This window comes from Lygodium microphyllum, chromosome 11, assembly GCF_053477565.2.
Source record: "Lygodium microphyllum isolate KBCC chromosome 11, Lygodium_microphyllum_v1.1.10, whole genome shotgun sequence".
Classification (NCBI taxonomy): Eukaryota; Viridiplantae; Streptophyta; class Polypodiopsida; order Schizaeales; family Lygodiaceae; genus Lygodium; species Lygodium microphyllum.
The window spans coordinates 159,608,146-159,625,412 of record NC_141145.1 but is presented as its reverse complement, the minus strand read 5'-3'; the positions used below and the strand labels follow the sequence as shown (position 1 = coordinate 159,625,412).

Below are 17,267 nucleotides of genomic sequence, written 5' to 3'. Positions count from 1 at the left end.
TTATCAAATAGCCTACCAATCATCAAACTACAAATTTTGAGAGGTTGTATCCCAAATATTGGAGATGATATTTATCTACCATCAGATTCTAGACTCATCACAAGGTTGTTCTATCATAATCTCTTGCATTGAAAAAACTCTCATCTCGATATCTATGCCAATAAGATGTAAAACCTCAAATTTTCTTCAAAAGAAAGAAAGATTCTATAAATCCCCTTAGGACAAAGCATCTAAAGGCAAAGTAAGAAGTCTAAAATAGCCCTATAAGGGACATTCAAAATAAAACATTTAAAGTAAAGAGAAAGTCTATCACAAAGCTCAAGTATACAACCAATCAAGGGACTTATTGTACCAAATCCAATGTGATTAATAATGTGATCTCTCCTTTCACTCATGGTCTTCAAACTGTTGTATATTTTCTTCCCATTTCCATAAATATTATGAATAGTCTCTATCCAAAACTTAGATAGAGCTTTGCAATGGATATGTCTAATAAATATATAGTATGGCTGCATTTGGAGATCCATGTGCACCAAGAAATAATATTAGTTGTGAGATTTGATTTGTTACAATAACCTAAAGTTCATATTGTCTATAAAAAAATATGGTGTGCCAATCCTTCTCATTAGCTATCCCAAGCCAAGGTAAGCATGGCATCCTATTATACATCCTCTAGTTCATAAGCTAGGCCTCTATTCATGACCTAAGAAACCACCATCCATGTCATAATCATAAAAATTTTAGTGCCATGAAACATCATCCTAAGGGCTCTCCTCCATACAACATAAGCCCTATGAGAATCCCAAGCATTATATACTCCTTGTGTCATGTCTAGCTCTCGACATCTAACACAATGAATAGGATTTTTATTGTAGCCAAGCCAAGTATAAATTGGAAAACTCATGTGTGCTCATAATCATTTTTTAAAAAGAACTTTCTAGATCTAAAACTTTCTTCCAGTATCCTCATATGTCAACAAGAAAAGGTATTGATTGTCTTGTGCAATCCACTACTAAGTTGCCATTGATATTTCTCTAGCCCTACTTATATCGATCCTCTTTTCCAATCTAGTGGTATCTCTAGAAAAGGAAAGAGCCCTTGAGATGCCTCTATGACTAGATCTCTACATACCCACTTCCAATCTAGTGGTATCTCTAGAAAAGGAAAGAGCCCTTGAGATGTCTCTATGACTAGATCTCTACATACCCACTTCCAATGTCTCATTGTAGTCTCCAAAGAGGTCTCGTTCCATTTTCTAAATAACTTCAACCATCCATAGTGTACGTCTTAGTGCTCTTTGACTTATACATCCACCTGCATGGTAATATATGTTTATCATCTCGCAAGGAAAATAGATCCCGTGTATGATTTTACTGTAGTTAATCAAACTCACACTACATGGCTCTCTCCCAAGAGTGACTATCATCTCTACGCATAGCCTCCTCATAAGTGAGGGGCTCACCAGAATCTATCACATGTGACATAATGCATAAAGAGCCAAAATGATTAGGATGATGTGAAGCTCTAGTAGAGCATCTCCAAGGTAGATATGGGGCTTGTACTTCATATTCTCTCTATCTACGATCATGATCCTAGATGAGAGATATGGTCATGACTACATGGGAGAATATCTAATCAAAGTCAACTCCCTTTTCTTGTTTGAAACCCTTAGCAAAAAAATGTGCCTTGCATGTTGGCTTAAGGCAACCAGGGGTGCTTTTCAACTTATACACCCACTTGCAAGCTAATATATGTTTACTAGTTTTTTTGCAATGAGTCAAACTCATGCTACATGGCTCTCTCCCAAGAGTAATCATTATCTCTACGCATCATAGCCTCCTCATAAGTGAATGGCTCACCAAAATCTATAATCCATGACATAATTCATAGAGGAATCAAAATGATTAGGAGGAAGTGAAGCTCTAGTAGAGCATTTCAAAGCTAGCTATGGGACCTGTACTACCTATCCTATGTGTTTAGCATCATGATCCTACATGAACTGTAACATTGTAGAAAAAACTTCCCAAATTAGGGTTCTACTTATCTTTTAGTAATTTACATGATCTAGGGCTATTCTAAAGAGCTAATCAGCTGTAATATACTTTTAGCTCAGCACCCCCCCTCTTAGGCCCAAAAAGGTGCGCGGAAGGGAATGGAGGAAAAACTCAAGCCCATTTTTACCCCGAGGTGTTCCACCACAAAGTAGCCAAGGCATTGTGGACAAAGGGTGCACGTTGGCTATCCAATGGTTTGTCAAGACTATAGAGGTGATGGTTATCTTATCTAGGAAGCCAAAGTGATCACTCTAGAGAGACCAATGCATTGTATAAATGGTGATCACTCTAGAGAGACCAAGTGATCACTCTAGAGAGACCAGTGCATTGTATAAATGGTGCTCACCAACTACCCATTGGTCTACCAAGACCTGCAATGGCGGATGGAACCACAATGGACATCTTTTTCCTTTTCTAATGTTTTTTTTTTTGGGAGAAGATATGGATTGCAGTCTATCAAGTAACTATGCCTTGAGGGGAGAATATAAGATATGGTTAGATCCTACACATCACAAAATAGACAAGCTATCCCAACCATTCATCGGTGTTGATCGAGAGAAAGGGGTGAAGCAGTTTGGTGATGCGGTGTGCTCTACACAATGATATGCAAAGTAGTATGCAACATGATGAGAATGCACATGTAGTAGGTGCCACTTGGACAATATCCTACATGATAAAATAGTTTACTTGCCCAAGTGCCCTTTTACAAAGGCGATGAATGTGCAATCCAAATAGGAGCTATAAAAAGGAAGGCTCATGTCAAAGACATGCCAAAAACTATAGAATAACAAGAAAAGGTAGGAACCTCTCTCAACCATAGATGTCAATGTGGAGGAGAAAGAGGAACCTGATGTTGGTCTTTGTGGTCTTTGTATGGTGTCAAGAACCATGATGAATTTGATGATGAAGATAAAGGTAGTCCAAAAATCTCTCAGCCATAATGGGCAAAGGAGAATCAACCATTTGGGTGCATGGAACATGCCCCTACACAATCTTGGGAGAGAGCTCTTGTGCTAACCAAGTGGCATAGTGAAGCTCGAATCTCAACCTTGGGAGAGGGTTGCATGCTAGCTGAGGAGTACCATGATAGTAGTCCATGAAAATAAATAAATTGAATAAAGGTAGAAGAATTAACCCTTCCCAACTAGAAAATCAAAGAAAAGACAGTCACCAAGGCAATTGGGATGTACCAATACTTGATATTGGGAGATGGCTCCAATGTTGACTAAGTGTCATGAGCATACTTGAAACTCAAGCTCAAGAGATCACTCCTATACCAATCAAGAATGCAAAGGCACAACCATCAAAGTAGCGATCCACTTGTCATGAAAAGTAAAGTAGAAGTGTAGATAACAATGGTTAAATTATAAAAACACTTCAATGGAAAGGAAAGAAAGTCAGTTGCCAAGTGAAGAAGGATGCCCAAGACTTGGTCTTGAGAGAGAAGCTACTATCTTTATCTCCATGTCGATGGAGGAAATACTCACCAAGGTAGAAACCTAAAGCTCACCTAAAGACAAACATTTAGTTCAAATAGGACTTGCAATGTCAATCCTAACTGAAATACAAAACCAACATGAGAGGATCAAGAAAGAAACCTACATACTAGATGTTCCATATAAAGATGCTTTGGATGCTCTGATAAAAGAAAGCTTAAGTGAGTGTAGAATGTAGTGGAAGAATTGAAAAAATATGCTAAACCTAAAGAAAATATAGGTTAATTAGCCTAAGGCACCTAAGGATAACCTAGGACTCCTAACAGACTAGCCTAGGGGAAGGTAAGGACCAAACTAGCCAAAGATACTAAGAGACACTAGCTAAGGGGGAGATGCATGATCCAATGCATCAGTGGGCTAGCCATTGATGACCACAAATACATGAGGATGAAGAAACTACACTACCTCCTTAGGGAAGATTCCCTGTCAACCTTCTTAGAGTGGTAGTACCATTGCTAGAAGGGATTGATTAGGTTGGTTGATAAATGGGGATTAGATTCACCTTTGGTGTGGGTAGAAGACCCTTAGTTAGGGATGAGGTGACTTTGAGTATGGGTCTAAGACTCTTGGCCTTTGAGTGACCATTGCCATCTACATGGTCCCATTTTTGGCAAAATGTACAAAACCTATTCTTTGTAGGTAAGAAGTGCCACAAGAGTCTTTATGAAGATGTGAGTGTACATCTCCCTTTTTCCCTCAAAGAAGGAGACTGACTATTGGCATTGGAATATGCCCTCTATTTAGGGTAAATGGGGAAGACAAAAGTGGGTCTAACTGTGGAGGTGACTTCTTTTCACTCCTTGTTTCCTTCAATGGAGATGATTCATCACCACAATATGGGGATTCATGTGTTTGAGCAATTTAAGAGAGTGGTATAGTGTGTAGTAGGGGGGTTCCCCACACAACATGATGAAAGGATAGAGACTAACATGCTTGTGGGTGTATGTAATGTAGTGTGTTAAAGGGTGGCATTTCGATTAGCTACATATCAAGGTGCACACTGCCATATACCTTAGTGTCTAGTAATGGCCTAAAACCTTGATGTGCATCAAAGACAATTTGCATTAAGACTAGATAACATATATATGCTAGGTCTAAAGTAAAGGTCGAGAATGAAAGAAGAGGAATCTAAATATGAAGTGAATGTGGGAGGGAAGGGCATGAACATGAATGTAAATACTGAGCACCAAACTCATACTCAAATGAAAAACAAAGAATGAAGAATTACCTTGTGGAACATATCTAAACATAGCGTTTCTTTAAAAACCATACTGATACTAGCATGGGTCTCCATGATCACTTACAATTGGTTCTTACATAACAGGAGGAGTAGTATATGCAAAATTAGACTCACACAAAGATTGATTGTGCAAACTTGCTAGTACGCTTCATTATAAAGAGTTTGAACTATTAGTTGTGTCTTGAGTGGATAGTCTTTCCTCAATTAAGAGGTGATTAGTCTCATCAATAGAATGCTCCAACTAAGATACACCTTATGAAAGAGTATGAGATGATGAAGAGCTAGGCCATTGCAAATAATCCCTAAAAGAAAAGTTAGAAGATGAAGTAGTCCTCCAAATCAAGGCCATAATGCCTCTTGAGGGCCTCCATTCTCAAGGAATGGCTAGAAAACGCATGAGAGGATCATCCAAAGATTGAGGCATTTGATCCATCATTAATTAGATGCATGTCATTTTTGTAACTTGTACAAAAACCAAGCTCTCCATGATAGCCATAGGATACTCTTTAAAAGAGCACCAGCTTTGATACCATGTGAAGAAATGCTAGGGTATTCATAGAAAAAATACCAAATGTATGAATAGGCTGAAACATAATAACTTGGACATAGTAATGAAATAAATGCAGAGCCCAAAATCAAAACATAAACACATAAACACAAGTACAGAATAAAAAGAACTTTTAAGTGAATGAATCAATGTTATAGATGACTGAGAAAATGTACACAATGCTCAAGGGTAGAACTATCCAACAACTAATAACTCTTATTGGAGTGGGCAAAGAGAGGTGTCAATATGTCTCATCCACCAAATATGGATCCAAGTGTAGCGACCACCAATTGGAGTAGAGGCTGATGAAGAAAAGAGATTAAAACACAAAAATAGCCTAATGTAGATACAACCACAAATGTGACCAACATTGGAAATGGAAGGGTAGCATGGTGAAACCATAATGTAGTATTGTTTAGGGTTGGAACTAGTAAGCCCAACAATGTAAAACCACTTGAAGATGATGGCTGTTGATTCTAGACCATGTACCAATAGTCATTGGGGGTTGGACAACTAATGGAAGAGGGCCAATGACCAAAACCTATAAGACAAGGATGGGCTAAAAGGTGGAAAACATGTCTATTTATAGATGTAGAAGGATCATCCCAATTTAGGGTTTTTCTTATGGGACATAGAAACTCTCTAGGACCATGCCCTATTGAATGACACTTTTGGTACTTTACACATTTTGAAGTTGTTTGAAAGAGCTAATGAAATTGTAATGCATTTTTGGCTCACTAAGAGGTATTGATCTCCAAGCTTGAAAAAAATCCGCAACAAATCTAACCTCAAGTCCATTCCCAAGATCTATAGCATAGATGTGCTAAAAGATCTAGTGAATGGTAGGCTACATGGTCCTCCATTAGAAAGAACAATGGTTTCTAATCTCCATAGCAATAACTTTTTCCTTAGATCCTTGCATGGAAGAAGACCTCTCACAATGAAATTCATCGGCAATGCTCTAGTCTACCTACTTGGGTCAATCATCCTACTCTTGAAGGTTACTAGAGACTCTCTCATTGTCTTTGCAAAGTAGAGAATCTTCATATTTTTAAAAAACCTAAAAAGGTTAAGACTATCTACCCTATGGATCCACCACAAGTTGAAGATGAGATTTTGCAGTTATCAAAAAGATGATGGAGAGTTATCAAAGACGCCAAGTCTATTGCTTATAGAGATATAGAAAATTGCATTATCAACATTAGTGTTAGCAAATATGATTGAACTTGAGCCCTCCCTCACAGTTCATCAATCATAGAGGTATAGCCACAAATGGTAATACTAAATGCATTTAATGATTGAGCCGCCTTAGCCCACTTATTGTCCCTCTTAGTCACCTACCACAATGCTTAGTGTATTGAGCATCTACAACTACCATTATAGTTGAGGCTTCTATCAATACATTCATATGTTAGGCCTTAGCACTCAATGAGGTTGGACATTCCTCTCAAGGAGAGAAAGGAGGAGAATCTAGTTTCACATATCCCAATTATCTGTCAAGGGGTAGATAATGAAGAGGAGGTGAGTCATTAGGGAAGTCTCAAACTCACTTTTGAGGCTTTTAAGCTCTTTGGGATTCTAAGGAATATTCCATAAGGACAAATGAAGGTGAGGCTTCTATTATCAGGCTTGTTGAGATTACTTGATTACATAAACTCCAAAATTTTCAAAGGTTGATATGTTAGAATCCTCTCATCAAGGCCTTTTTGATGATTACCTATGTGATATAATTTTGAGGTAAAATGGGTATCGCTATCTATGGGCCATTTTTTTAAATAGGATGATAACTTGGAATTTCTTAAAGGCTCAAAAATGAGTCCACTAGTGTGTGGACAATGAGGAGAGCAAGTGAGTGTGTTCATGGATCATGCAACATAGCTTGTACAATGACGAAATGGTAATTGTTGGTATTTTTTCTCATTATGTTACAATGAGTCATTGGATTTGTGTGTACACGTGAGTAGGCTAGGTGAGAGATAGCCATAACTAAGAAGGTGAAACCCAAAGAAGAGGGAACAATCCCTTCAGAAGAGGTGATAAACAATGCAATGTGGAGTCCATCTTGGGCTCAAAGGAGCATCATTTGGTACTAGGTACAAAATGAAGCTTGGGCACCCTAGAGCCACTATACAAAGAACTGTGAAGGGAAAAAATGGAAGCACTTCAAGCAGAACAAGGGTTTCAAACTAGATTGAATGATCTCCAAGAGGCTTATAGAAATTTCATACTTCAAACCAACCACTAGATGAAAGACCTTCAATCATTGTCCAAGGAGAAAGACTTGGCATTAGAAACTAGTAAAAAGAAGATAGAAGAGCTACAGAAAACATATGAGGAAGTGCAAGCCTAGTAAGCAAACCTAAGAGTCCAACTAGAGTAAGACGAGGCTAAAATAGATATTTAAAAAATAGAAATCAAAGAAAATTAGCAAGCCTAGGAGAAAATAAAAGGTCCCTTGCATCATTGATGCAAGTTTGATTAGAGTCATCACATAGACTCAGAATGAAGTGAGAAAGGTCTTTGAAGTCACGTTGATTGAGGTGACCCCATTGAACTTGCAACTTTCCTACATAGAGAAGGTTAGCTTAAGCATGTAGATGTATACAAGTATGTGATCTTATGCAAAAAGAGCTCTACATGAAGGCCATACATAAATCTTCCACCTCCAACACTAAAGATGTAGCAGAGTTGAAGACATAGTTGAGCTTGCCCAATGTCGCTCTAGATAATCTAAATTTCAACCAAGTAGTTAGTCTTTCAACTTGAGCCCCAATAATACAATTCCCTATACACTATCTAAAGGGTATTGGCTATAGAGAGCAAGAGCTAGAAGCTGTGGGATTAAGAGAGCTAGAATCCTTTCTATATCAAAACAATTCTTACCTATAGAGCCCCCAAAATTTATGTACTCCATGACACACTTTATGGAGCCCGAAGAATTTAATGAGCCAAGGGAGAGTGCAAGTAATGTGCTTTAAGGACCACATCAAGTGGTATAGTTGGCATCAGAGGTATAGGAGCACTCCTTGAGACTCTTGATTGCATTACAAGTTGCTACTTGAAAGGTGACTGACCATCCTCTTGACTATGGAGAATGTGAAGTATAGCAAGAAGACTTAGATGAACCAATGAAGAGATACCAAGAACAAGAAGGAAAATAGCTTCTAGACTTCAAAGTTTCAAAAGAAAGAAGGCATTGAAAAGCTCTACCACTAATCATTATACGTGCAAACTCATTCATGTAGGAAAGAGCACTACTAAAAAGTGGAAGGTATAGTAGGATGAAAATGTCATTTGGGAATCTTGTCAGCTTTGGGAAGTTTGGAAACTACAAGCAAAATGGTAGTATGTTGTCCAAGAGTTTGTTGATATTGCAAGGTCAGCAATTTGCTATGTTGATAGCTATGAAAGAGTAGACACACTCCATTTCTCTTATTCTACGGCATAGACTTTTTGATCTGCAATGTCATGGCCAATATAACTTCCCGAAGTTCCTCAATGTTAATGCTCCTAAACGTGAAAGTTGTATTTATTCCAACCACAAGATCTTCGAACCTTATTCTACAATTCCCCAAAAAATTTACCAAGTGTCTTGACCTTGCCTTCATCACCACATGTAACTATCTATGACTTCTGGTTAGATTGGTAGACTAAGCTCCAACACTCTATGCAGACGGACTATGTCCATTATTCTTCAACATCAAGGCATACATAGATAGATAGAGTGGACATGATTCAACTACATCTATGCACTGCACTCCTTCCATCCTACTCTGTGTGACACCACGAGGACATGGTGGACAACCAGTTTACTTTTTGCATCCACCCCTTCTACCCAAAGTTCTCCACCAAACAATAAGGAATGAAAGGCTACATGCTAAGCAAGGAATGTCTCAGTCACCTTGCAATCATTCCCAAAGGAATAAAATTACCCATTAAAAGAAGAGAAAAGGAAAATATTTAAAAGAGAAAAGGCTTTGACTTATATAAGTATATTGCACGGTCACTAAATTTAAGGATCCTCAAGTTTAGTGTGTCTAGTGGCCTTAGTTGGCCGGCTCGACTTCTAACTCTCCAATTTTTTTCCACAGCACAACCTTAGGGCACATCAAGGGCAAGACACCCCAAGCTTACTTGAAGAACATGTCATCCAGAGACTTCCATTTTGTAATAAACCATACACTAATTTGGTCCTCCAATGTAGAAAAACATTCCAAGCACTATAAGGGAATAATGATATAGCAATGCTCATTCCGACGTAAATTAGTGACATTGTAATTTTCATCGCAATAGGCATTGCTATTTGCATCATAACTTTTTTTTAGTGACGTAAATAGTGATGCACATTGTGATACCTCTTATGACATAAATTGCCATGCAAATTGCAACCTGAATAGTGATGTGGATTGCAACCTAGATAGTGATAGTTTGCGATGCAAATAGCAACTATATATCGAGGAAAAAACACACCAAAAATCCATTGGGAGCATTTTTGAAGACTAGTTGAAAAAGAGAACGAAAGAGAGCAAGAGGGCTCAAAGCTTTGAGAGAGAGAGGGTGAGCTCACCACTGTCTCCACTACTGTCATCGCCATCCGTGAAGGAGGAGGAAAGGGGTACAAAGGAAAAAAGGGAGGAAAATCGCCAACGTGAAAAAGGAGGGAAGAAAAAAGGGCTTCATATGTTTTTCTATTTTTATTTCTCTCTCTTTATTTTTGTTTGTGGAGAGATGCATTGAGAGAGAGGTAGAGAGGTAGAGAGGTAGAGAGGTAGAGAGGGAGGAAGAGAGAGAAATAGAGAGAAGAAGGGAGGGAGAGGAAGAGAGGAGAAGGGAGAGAGGGGGATTTATGAAAAATAGAGAGACAGAGGGAAAGAAAGAGAAAAAGGAGGGAAACAAAGAGGGAGAGAGAGAGGGGGTGGAGAGAGAAACAGAGGGAGAGAGGGGGGAGAGAGAAATAAAGAGAGGAAGGGAGGGAGAAAGACAAAACGAGAGATGAAGGAAGGGAGGGAGGGAGAGAAAGAGAGAGAAAAGGAGGGAGAGAGAGAAGAAGGTAGAGGAAGAAAGAACGAGTGATAGAGTGAGGAAGGGAGAGAAAGAGAGAGAAAAGGAGGGAGAGAGAAGAAGGTAGAGGAAGAAAGAAAGAGTGATAGAGTGAGGGAGGGAGGGAGGGAGAAATAGAGAAATAAAGGGATAGAGCAAGAGGAGAGGGAGGGAGAGAGAAATAGAGAAACAAAGCAAGAGAGGGAGAGAGAAAAAAAGAGAGGATGGGAGAAAGATATATATGTGTAGGTGCGTGTTTGTGTGTATATATGTATGGAGGGAGAAAGCAAGGGAGACGTGAATTGAGAGAGACAAGTGTATTATCCATTGTAACATAGACAAAATGGACAACAATGATGGCCACAACATTCCAAATCGAGGAGTGTGGATTGGATAAAACCTAACAAAGGTTGTTTCTTGTTATTGGAGGGAAGGTTGTATTTTAGAATCTCCCTGGTGAAACAATTGAGACTCATGAAAAGACCAATAAAACCAAGGTATAACTAGCAAAGCTTAGTTGAATTCAAGAAGGCCCTAATGAAAGGACAACCAATCTATTTGATTTGGCTAAACCAAGGTAGGAAAATAGAAAGAGAGCAAGAAAATTTCATGGCTAAGAAACCATAATGATTTCTTCATTAAACTAACACTTTCTCCATCTATGAAAGTGGATCATAAAATTGAGTTGACCCTAAGAGTAGAATGCATTCAAAACACCCTACAAGATGCCATTCCCAAATCAATGAAACTCTAAGAATAACAGGTAAGGTAATTATTTGAGAAAGGTGTTATTTGGCCAAGTAGTTCACCATGGGGAGCCACCAGATAGTTCAAAAGAAAAAGATGGAGCTTTCAAGCCATGCATTGAATTTAGAAGGTTAAGCTAGATAACTATAGAAAAGAAGTATCCTATACCATTGAATGATGAAATCCCTGAAAAACTATTAGGACTAAAGCTTTGTCAAAAATTGACTTAAAATTGAGGTATTATTATAGTAGAATAAAAGACCTGGATATTTCAAAGACTACCTTTAGTACATGCTATGACCACCATTAGCTCTTAGTAATAACACCAACACATTTCAAACCTTTAACCACTTGATGAGGGATATATTTTGACCTTATTAGGATGACTTTGTGCTAGTATTCTTTGATGATACACTATTCTAGTACAAGTTTGATGAGGAGTATCAGTAATAACTGTGAATAGTTCTATAGATTATCCAACAACACAAGATTTTGCAAGTCTATTTTCTACATTATCCACATTGAGTATTTATCAACACATTTTGTATTGATGATTGCTACTCTATTCTCACAATAATTCTTCCTCTATAGCTTCTGTTATATTATGTCTCATCACGACTTTGAAGTAAGAAAAGATATATTGTTCAAGTTTATTTATTATGGAGGACTATTTGCATGCTAAAATTTGTGAAATAAAAAAAGGTTCTACTCAATAATGTAGAGGGGAGTTCTACCCAATTGCGACACCAACTATATATCTCACCCAATTGTATCTTGAAAAGTAAAAGGATATTCGCTAATGCTAGTCAAGACTAAAGGACCTAGAGGCAAGCTCTAATACCAATCCTTATGAACTAAATTTAACGAAGAGATCATAAAAATAACAACAGATTTAAGCTTATATAGGAGTCAATCATATAATCCTTGTCCCATCTTGCAAAATGGCATTATTCATGTCCCTTAGAGCTTAGATAGCTAGAGTTTTAGTCCACCTATCTTTGCTTCCCATTCTAGGGTTGTCTTGATGCAGTGATATCAACCTACGAATGAAATTTCTTTCTTACTTTACCTTTTATTGTGAATTCAATGTTGCATCTCAATTTTCTTATTCTAAGGGATTATTTATAAAGAATAGTTATCATTCATAGAGACATGTAAGGTCATTTTGTTTTTATAGATAGTTATACTAAAAAAGTAGTGGAAACAACTTTTGTTTTTATGGATAGTTACACTAAAAAAGTGGTGGAAACAACTTAAATGTAGAAAAGGGAAGGAAAGGCGTGTCAATAGACTCATCTGTGCATAAGGTGGGAGTAATGATACTCAGGTTACATGATAAGATAGTTCAAAAGTTAAAACGGTCCTCTAATTTTATATCACATTGATGGATATATATAAAGGGTAAAGATAGCAATGAAGAATGGGAGCTCGCATTCGAGTGTGAATTACATGGCATTTAATAAGGTCACCACAAAAAGTAAATTTTCATTGCCATAGATAGATGAGCTATTGGATGAGCTAACAAGCTAGGTGAATTTCAACAAGTTCAATTCGAAGTTTGGTTATCACTAGATTCAAATTGCTCCGATAGATATTCAAAAGATGGCATTCCGGACTCCATTTGGATTGTTTGAGTTTGGATGCTTCCTTTTGGGCCATCCATTGCACTTGATTACTTTTCTAGACTTGTGGCTTGGGTCTTGTAGCCTCTTCTTAGGAATGTGATATTGTTTTCCTTGGTGATATCTTGGTCTACAATAAGTCTTGAGACAAGAATTATGATGATTTGTGGAGGATCTTGTAGTTGTTGCAAGACAATGAGGGAAGTAAATAAAAGTAAAAGGAGGATAGGAGGAAAGAAGAGCCAAAGAGTAAAGAACAAGAGCCAAACAGCAAGGAAGATAAGAAGATTCAAGCAACTTACCAAGGGAAGGGAGGAGGACAAGGAGCTTGCAACCTAGCCGCCACCCGTCGGAACAAGCAAAGAAAGTGAGTTCTTCTTCTCTCTCTCAATCTTGTTTGCTTTCTCTGTCTATTTGTCTCTCTCTCTCTCTCTCTTTAAATGCTATAGACTATCATCTATGGAGGTTTTTTTGCATGTTTTTTAACCAAGTTTGAAAAAAATGGTCCGATTGTGCGCGTCTGTCAGCGCATCCAGATGATAGTGTAGACGCAGGTATAGACGTGGAAATAGACACCCTGACAGACGCACACAAAGACGCAGATATAGAAACAGCATGTAATATATTTTATATGCACAAGGTAACATGATTTTTCTTGTGTAGATGTGAAATCCTGGATCCTCCAGTACTAATCCTGATTTGGAACGCATGAACAACACCTTAGCGGAGTTTTCTAGAGGTGTTAGTAGGTTTTTTTGGAGGTTTTCCAAACAAGGAGCAATTCATGGGGGAGATGACCAATTATCTTGGTCACCCTCTCACTGCAAAGAAGGTTTTCAGTGTGATGTCCGGGACACCTATCATATCTTTGCCTAGCACTGCCACACAAACACCAAACCTTGGCACACCTCTACTAATAGGTACTCCATGCACTATGCATACACATAGATCAGCTGATGCACAAGAATCAGCTGAAGTACATGGATCGGCCGAAGCACGTGCATCTGCAGAAGCACGTGCATCGAGTGAGGTAGAGGGTAGTGCCCATTGAGGGAGGAGAGAGAGTCGTGCGGAAGGACGAGGAGATCAAGGGCTTTGTGGGGGTTGCCTAGGAGATGGCTCTCGATCACCCTCACCAGGAAATGAGAAAGGTGAGCCCCCACAAATGTACTTCTCTATCACTGATGTTGGTGGTATCTTGCATGACTCTGAGAGGAGGGAAGTGATAGCCTACTTGAGAAGTGTCGTACATGCCACATACAAAGATTGCATGATTTCCTTCAAGCACCAAAAAAATGGTTTGTGGCAAGAGGTACTGCGGGCAGTACATAGAAGGTATCCTAATCTCGAGAATTCACGATTCTCAGATGATTGGGGATGGTCAAATTAGGTGAGAGAGGCGCTTCATGACAAGAGGTCTCACCTTATGACGCGTGCCAAGGAGTCACTGTGGAGACAAGAGTAGGGGCACCCTGGATATGGCCAACCACCCAATTGCCACCGCAGGGAGTGGAAAGAGGCCAAGAAGAGAGCAGTGAAGAAAATGACAAGTCGCCAGCATGCAGAGGCGCGACGTATCCAGATGGCAACCATGGGATCATCACATTATGGATCGGGTGGCAGGGAGTCATGGAAGGCTGAGTTTGTAAGTATTATTTGATTTCTTTTTTTAATTAAATTTTGTAATTTGTTTCACTTTATTATGTAGTGTGTTCTAATATGTTGTATGTTCAAATTGTTTTGTAGTATCATATCGTTGGTAGGATACCTACTCCTAGAGAGGTAGGCTACCATCGAGGTCATAATCGGGCATCCACTTGGCAGCATTTCTACGAGGAGAGACTCATTACTAAGGAGTAATATAATCGTGCCATGAGGATTCCACCACCAGAAGAGGTATGTTTATTTTTTTACATGAAAAGTATAGGTAACTCTAATTTATTATTTCTAATGGTATTTATATACCTTAATCCTTTGTGTAGGCGAACCCTGATGCAGTTAAGGATAGCGAAGGGGGGGACTAGCAATAGCGGTGGTGGCAACGACAACGGCACATGCAGCGGTGGTGGTAGCGATGATGATGCCTCTTCTGAGGAGATGTAGAGGAGTCCCATGCATGCATGCCGCCCCTTGGCTTGTAATTTTCATTTTTGATATGTATTACTTTCAGCTAGTGCTTGCGACCATGGCAACGTTTCATCTATATATATGAAATTTCGTATTCTACATACATTATTTTGTTTTCAGTACAAAAATCTTCGAAATAATCTTTCTCTGTTTTCCCTAAGCATACAATTTGATGTTGATGGGGGAAAAAAAACCAAAGAGCATGTACTCTTTGTTTTTTTTTTCATACCTCTATTTTGCGCGTCTATCAGCGCGTCTAAATTGTAGGACAAATGCGCGTCTATTCTCATAAAAAACTTGCAGAGTAAACGCTTTTTTAGATGCGTAGATACACGCGTGTATAGATGCACAATATGAATATATCCACTTTTTTATAAATATGATTATATATTTATGTAGTGCGTCAATACGTACGTCTATATGCACATCTATATGGGCGTGTAACTCTGACTATAAGCGCGCTTTTAGACGCAAAATTGTAGGCGTAGCAGTAGTCGCGGTAATAACCGCGCCTAACATTTTTTAACACAGTTCAAATATTGCATCTACAAGCGCGTCTATGGAGCCTTTTTGTTGTAGTGAATGGTGGTTACTTTCGTGGAATCTTATTTCTTCATTCCTATGAAGCATCTCTATCATATTGATCCACATTTTGGCCCAAAGATATAAAAATCCGAGTAGGGGTCTTTGTTCACAATATAAAAATGTGACTGATTCAAATTTTGGCCCAAAGATATGAAAATGGTAGTAGGGGTCTTTGTTTAGGTTATGTGTTGAGAAATGGATGGACATATTCTCGTGTGAATTAGTACTGTAAGATCTTATAGAGCTACTATTCCATAGAAGGTGCATGATGTACCTACTGCAAGGCATTGCAATGAAGGTTCATGTTTTGAGAAGCTTTCACAACATTTCACTTGGCCATGGATAAAGAAAGATGCTCACTACCACATGGGGGGATGCCAGGCATGCTAGACCTTAAAATAGGACTCTCGCAAGGCGACAAGGAAGCAACATCCATTGCATATTTCACATTTGCCTTAGGAGGGGATTTTGATGGATTTTGTTACTCACCTTTCAAAGAGTAACCAATTCTATAATGATTTCTTTCTAGCTGTCTTCTTGGAGGTTCGTTACGTCAAGCTTACATCATTTATATGGAAGTGATAAGCTCCCAGTTAAGTATGCCGTGGATCAGAGCTAGGGACATAACTACCGATCGCTTGTAGTAATGCAATGCTGCATCTGATTCTAAATTCAGGGTCGCAACATTGGATCTTCATGAGCAGCGACTGGGCAATCGAGGTAATTGACCATCATGTTGCAGATAATATTAACACAAGCATCGACACGTTCGACCCAACAACGGAATTATTACAGAGCTGGAGCTGTAGCTGAATGACGACGTCAGTTTGCTGATATAGTTACCTCAAGTGAACACTTACAGTATCTCGAATAAGGTCGCCCGTGATGGAGCCTTTGATTCCGTTTGTATTAGAATACGAGGTAGGATGTAAGCCCTCGGCCAACAACATAGAGTGCATGGACCTGCACCTCCACAATCATGTGTATCATTAAATCGCGGATAGAACTAGAGAATTGAGGTAGTATCATTCGGTATAAATCATGCATAAATACTGGCCGAGTTGAGCAGCGGGGAGGCGCGTCTCAAAGAATATTAGGTTATGCGGCTATAATATCGACTTATACGAACCAGGAGAGGGGTCGATCAAGAGGTATACGGAACAGAGTATAATAAGAAATAGGTACCTGCGGGTGCGGGGGCTGTCTACACTGTCCAGTGTGAAGTGCTTGCCAGATGCCGAGATGACGATGAGGACGACCTCGGCGTCACACAGAATGGCGAGCTCCTTGGCCTTCTTGAACAGTCCGGCTCTGCGCTTGCTGAAGGTCACGTTGCGCACAGTCGCATTCTCGATCCGGCGCAGCTCCACCTTCCCACGGCCCATCTTCCGCGTCCTCTTCTAATCCAACTAAGTATATTTCGACGACGATGACGATGATTCCCGTCGTCGTCGTTGTCTTCTTCTCCTTCTTCTTTTCGAAAGGTCTCTCCCGATTTTGACCTTTCTTCTAGTTATTACTCCGTGTCTCAGTACCCTCACTCTCACCGCTTACTTGGTTGAGGCGTACTCTTATCGATGACATGCTAAAGCAGGTCGAATCTCGATCATTAACTAAACGTCTCTTTGGAACCACTGCAGTAAAAGTAGTAAAGTAATAAGTACTTTCGACTGTCGTCTGTCGGGCAGCCCGACACCGTGCGGCGTGCCCACTAAACCGGCCCTGAATTTAATGATAATAGATACATTATCATGATGTAACAATAATACAATGTATACTCATGATATATACAGCCTCCCTCGTCGTTGC

The 17,267-nt window shown here is 39.1% G+C and overlaps 1 protein-coding gene across 2 annotated transcripts in view; it reads right to left on the bottom strand.

Moving 5' to 3' along the window:
• LOC148029579 (agamous-like MADS-box protein AGL11) overlaps nt 1-17,045 on the bottom strand; it is a 146,147-nt gene extending 129,102 nt beyond the window's left edge. The window contains exons 1-2 of one of the 2 annotated variants that reach the window (XM_087688445.1): nt 16,644-17,045; nt 16,319-16,421 (exon numbers count right to left, since the gene is read on the bottom strand). In XM_087688445.1, the coding sequence (XP_087544571.1) occupies nt 16,319-16,421; nt 16,644-16,843 (303 nt within the window). In that variant the 5' untranslated portion in view covers nt 16,844-17,045. The remainder of the gene's footprint in view (nt 1-16,318; nt 16,422-16,643) is intronic. The other variant, XM_087688444.1, reaches the window with a different exon arrangement.
• Nucleotides 17,046-17,267: the final 222 nt, after the last annotated feature.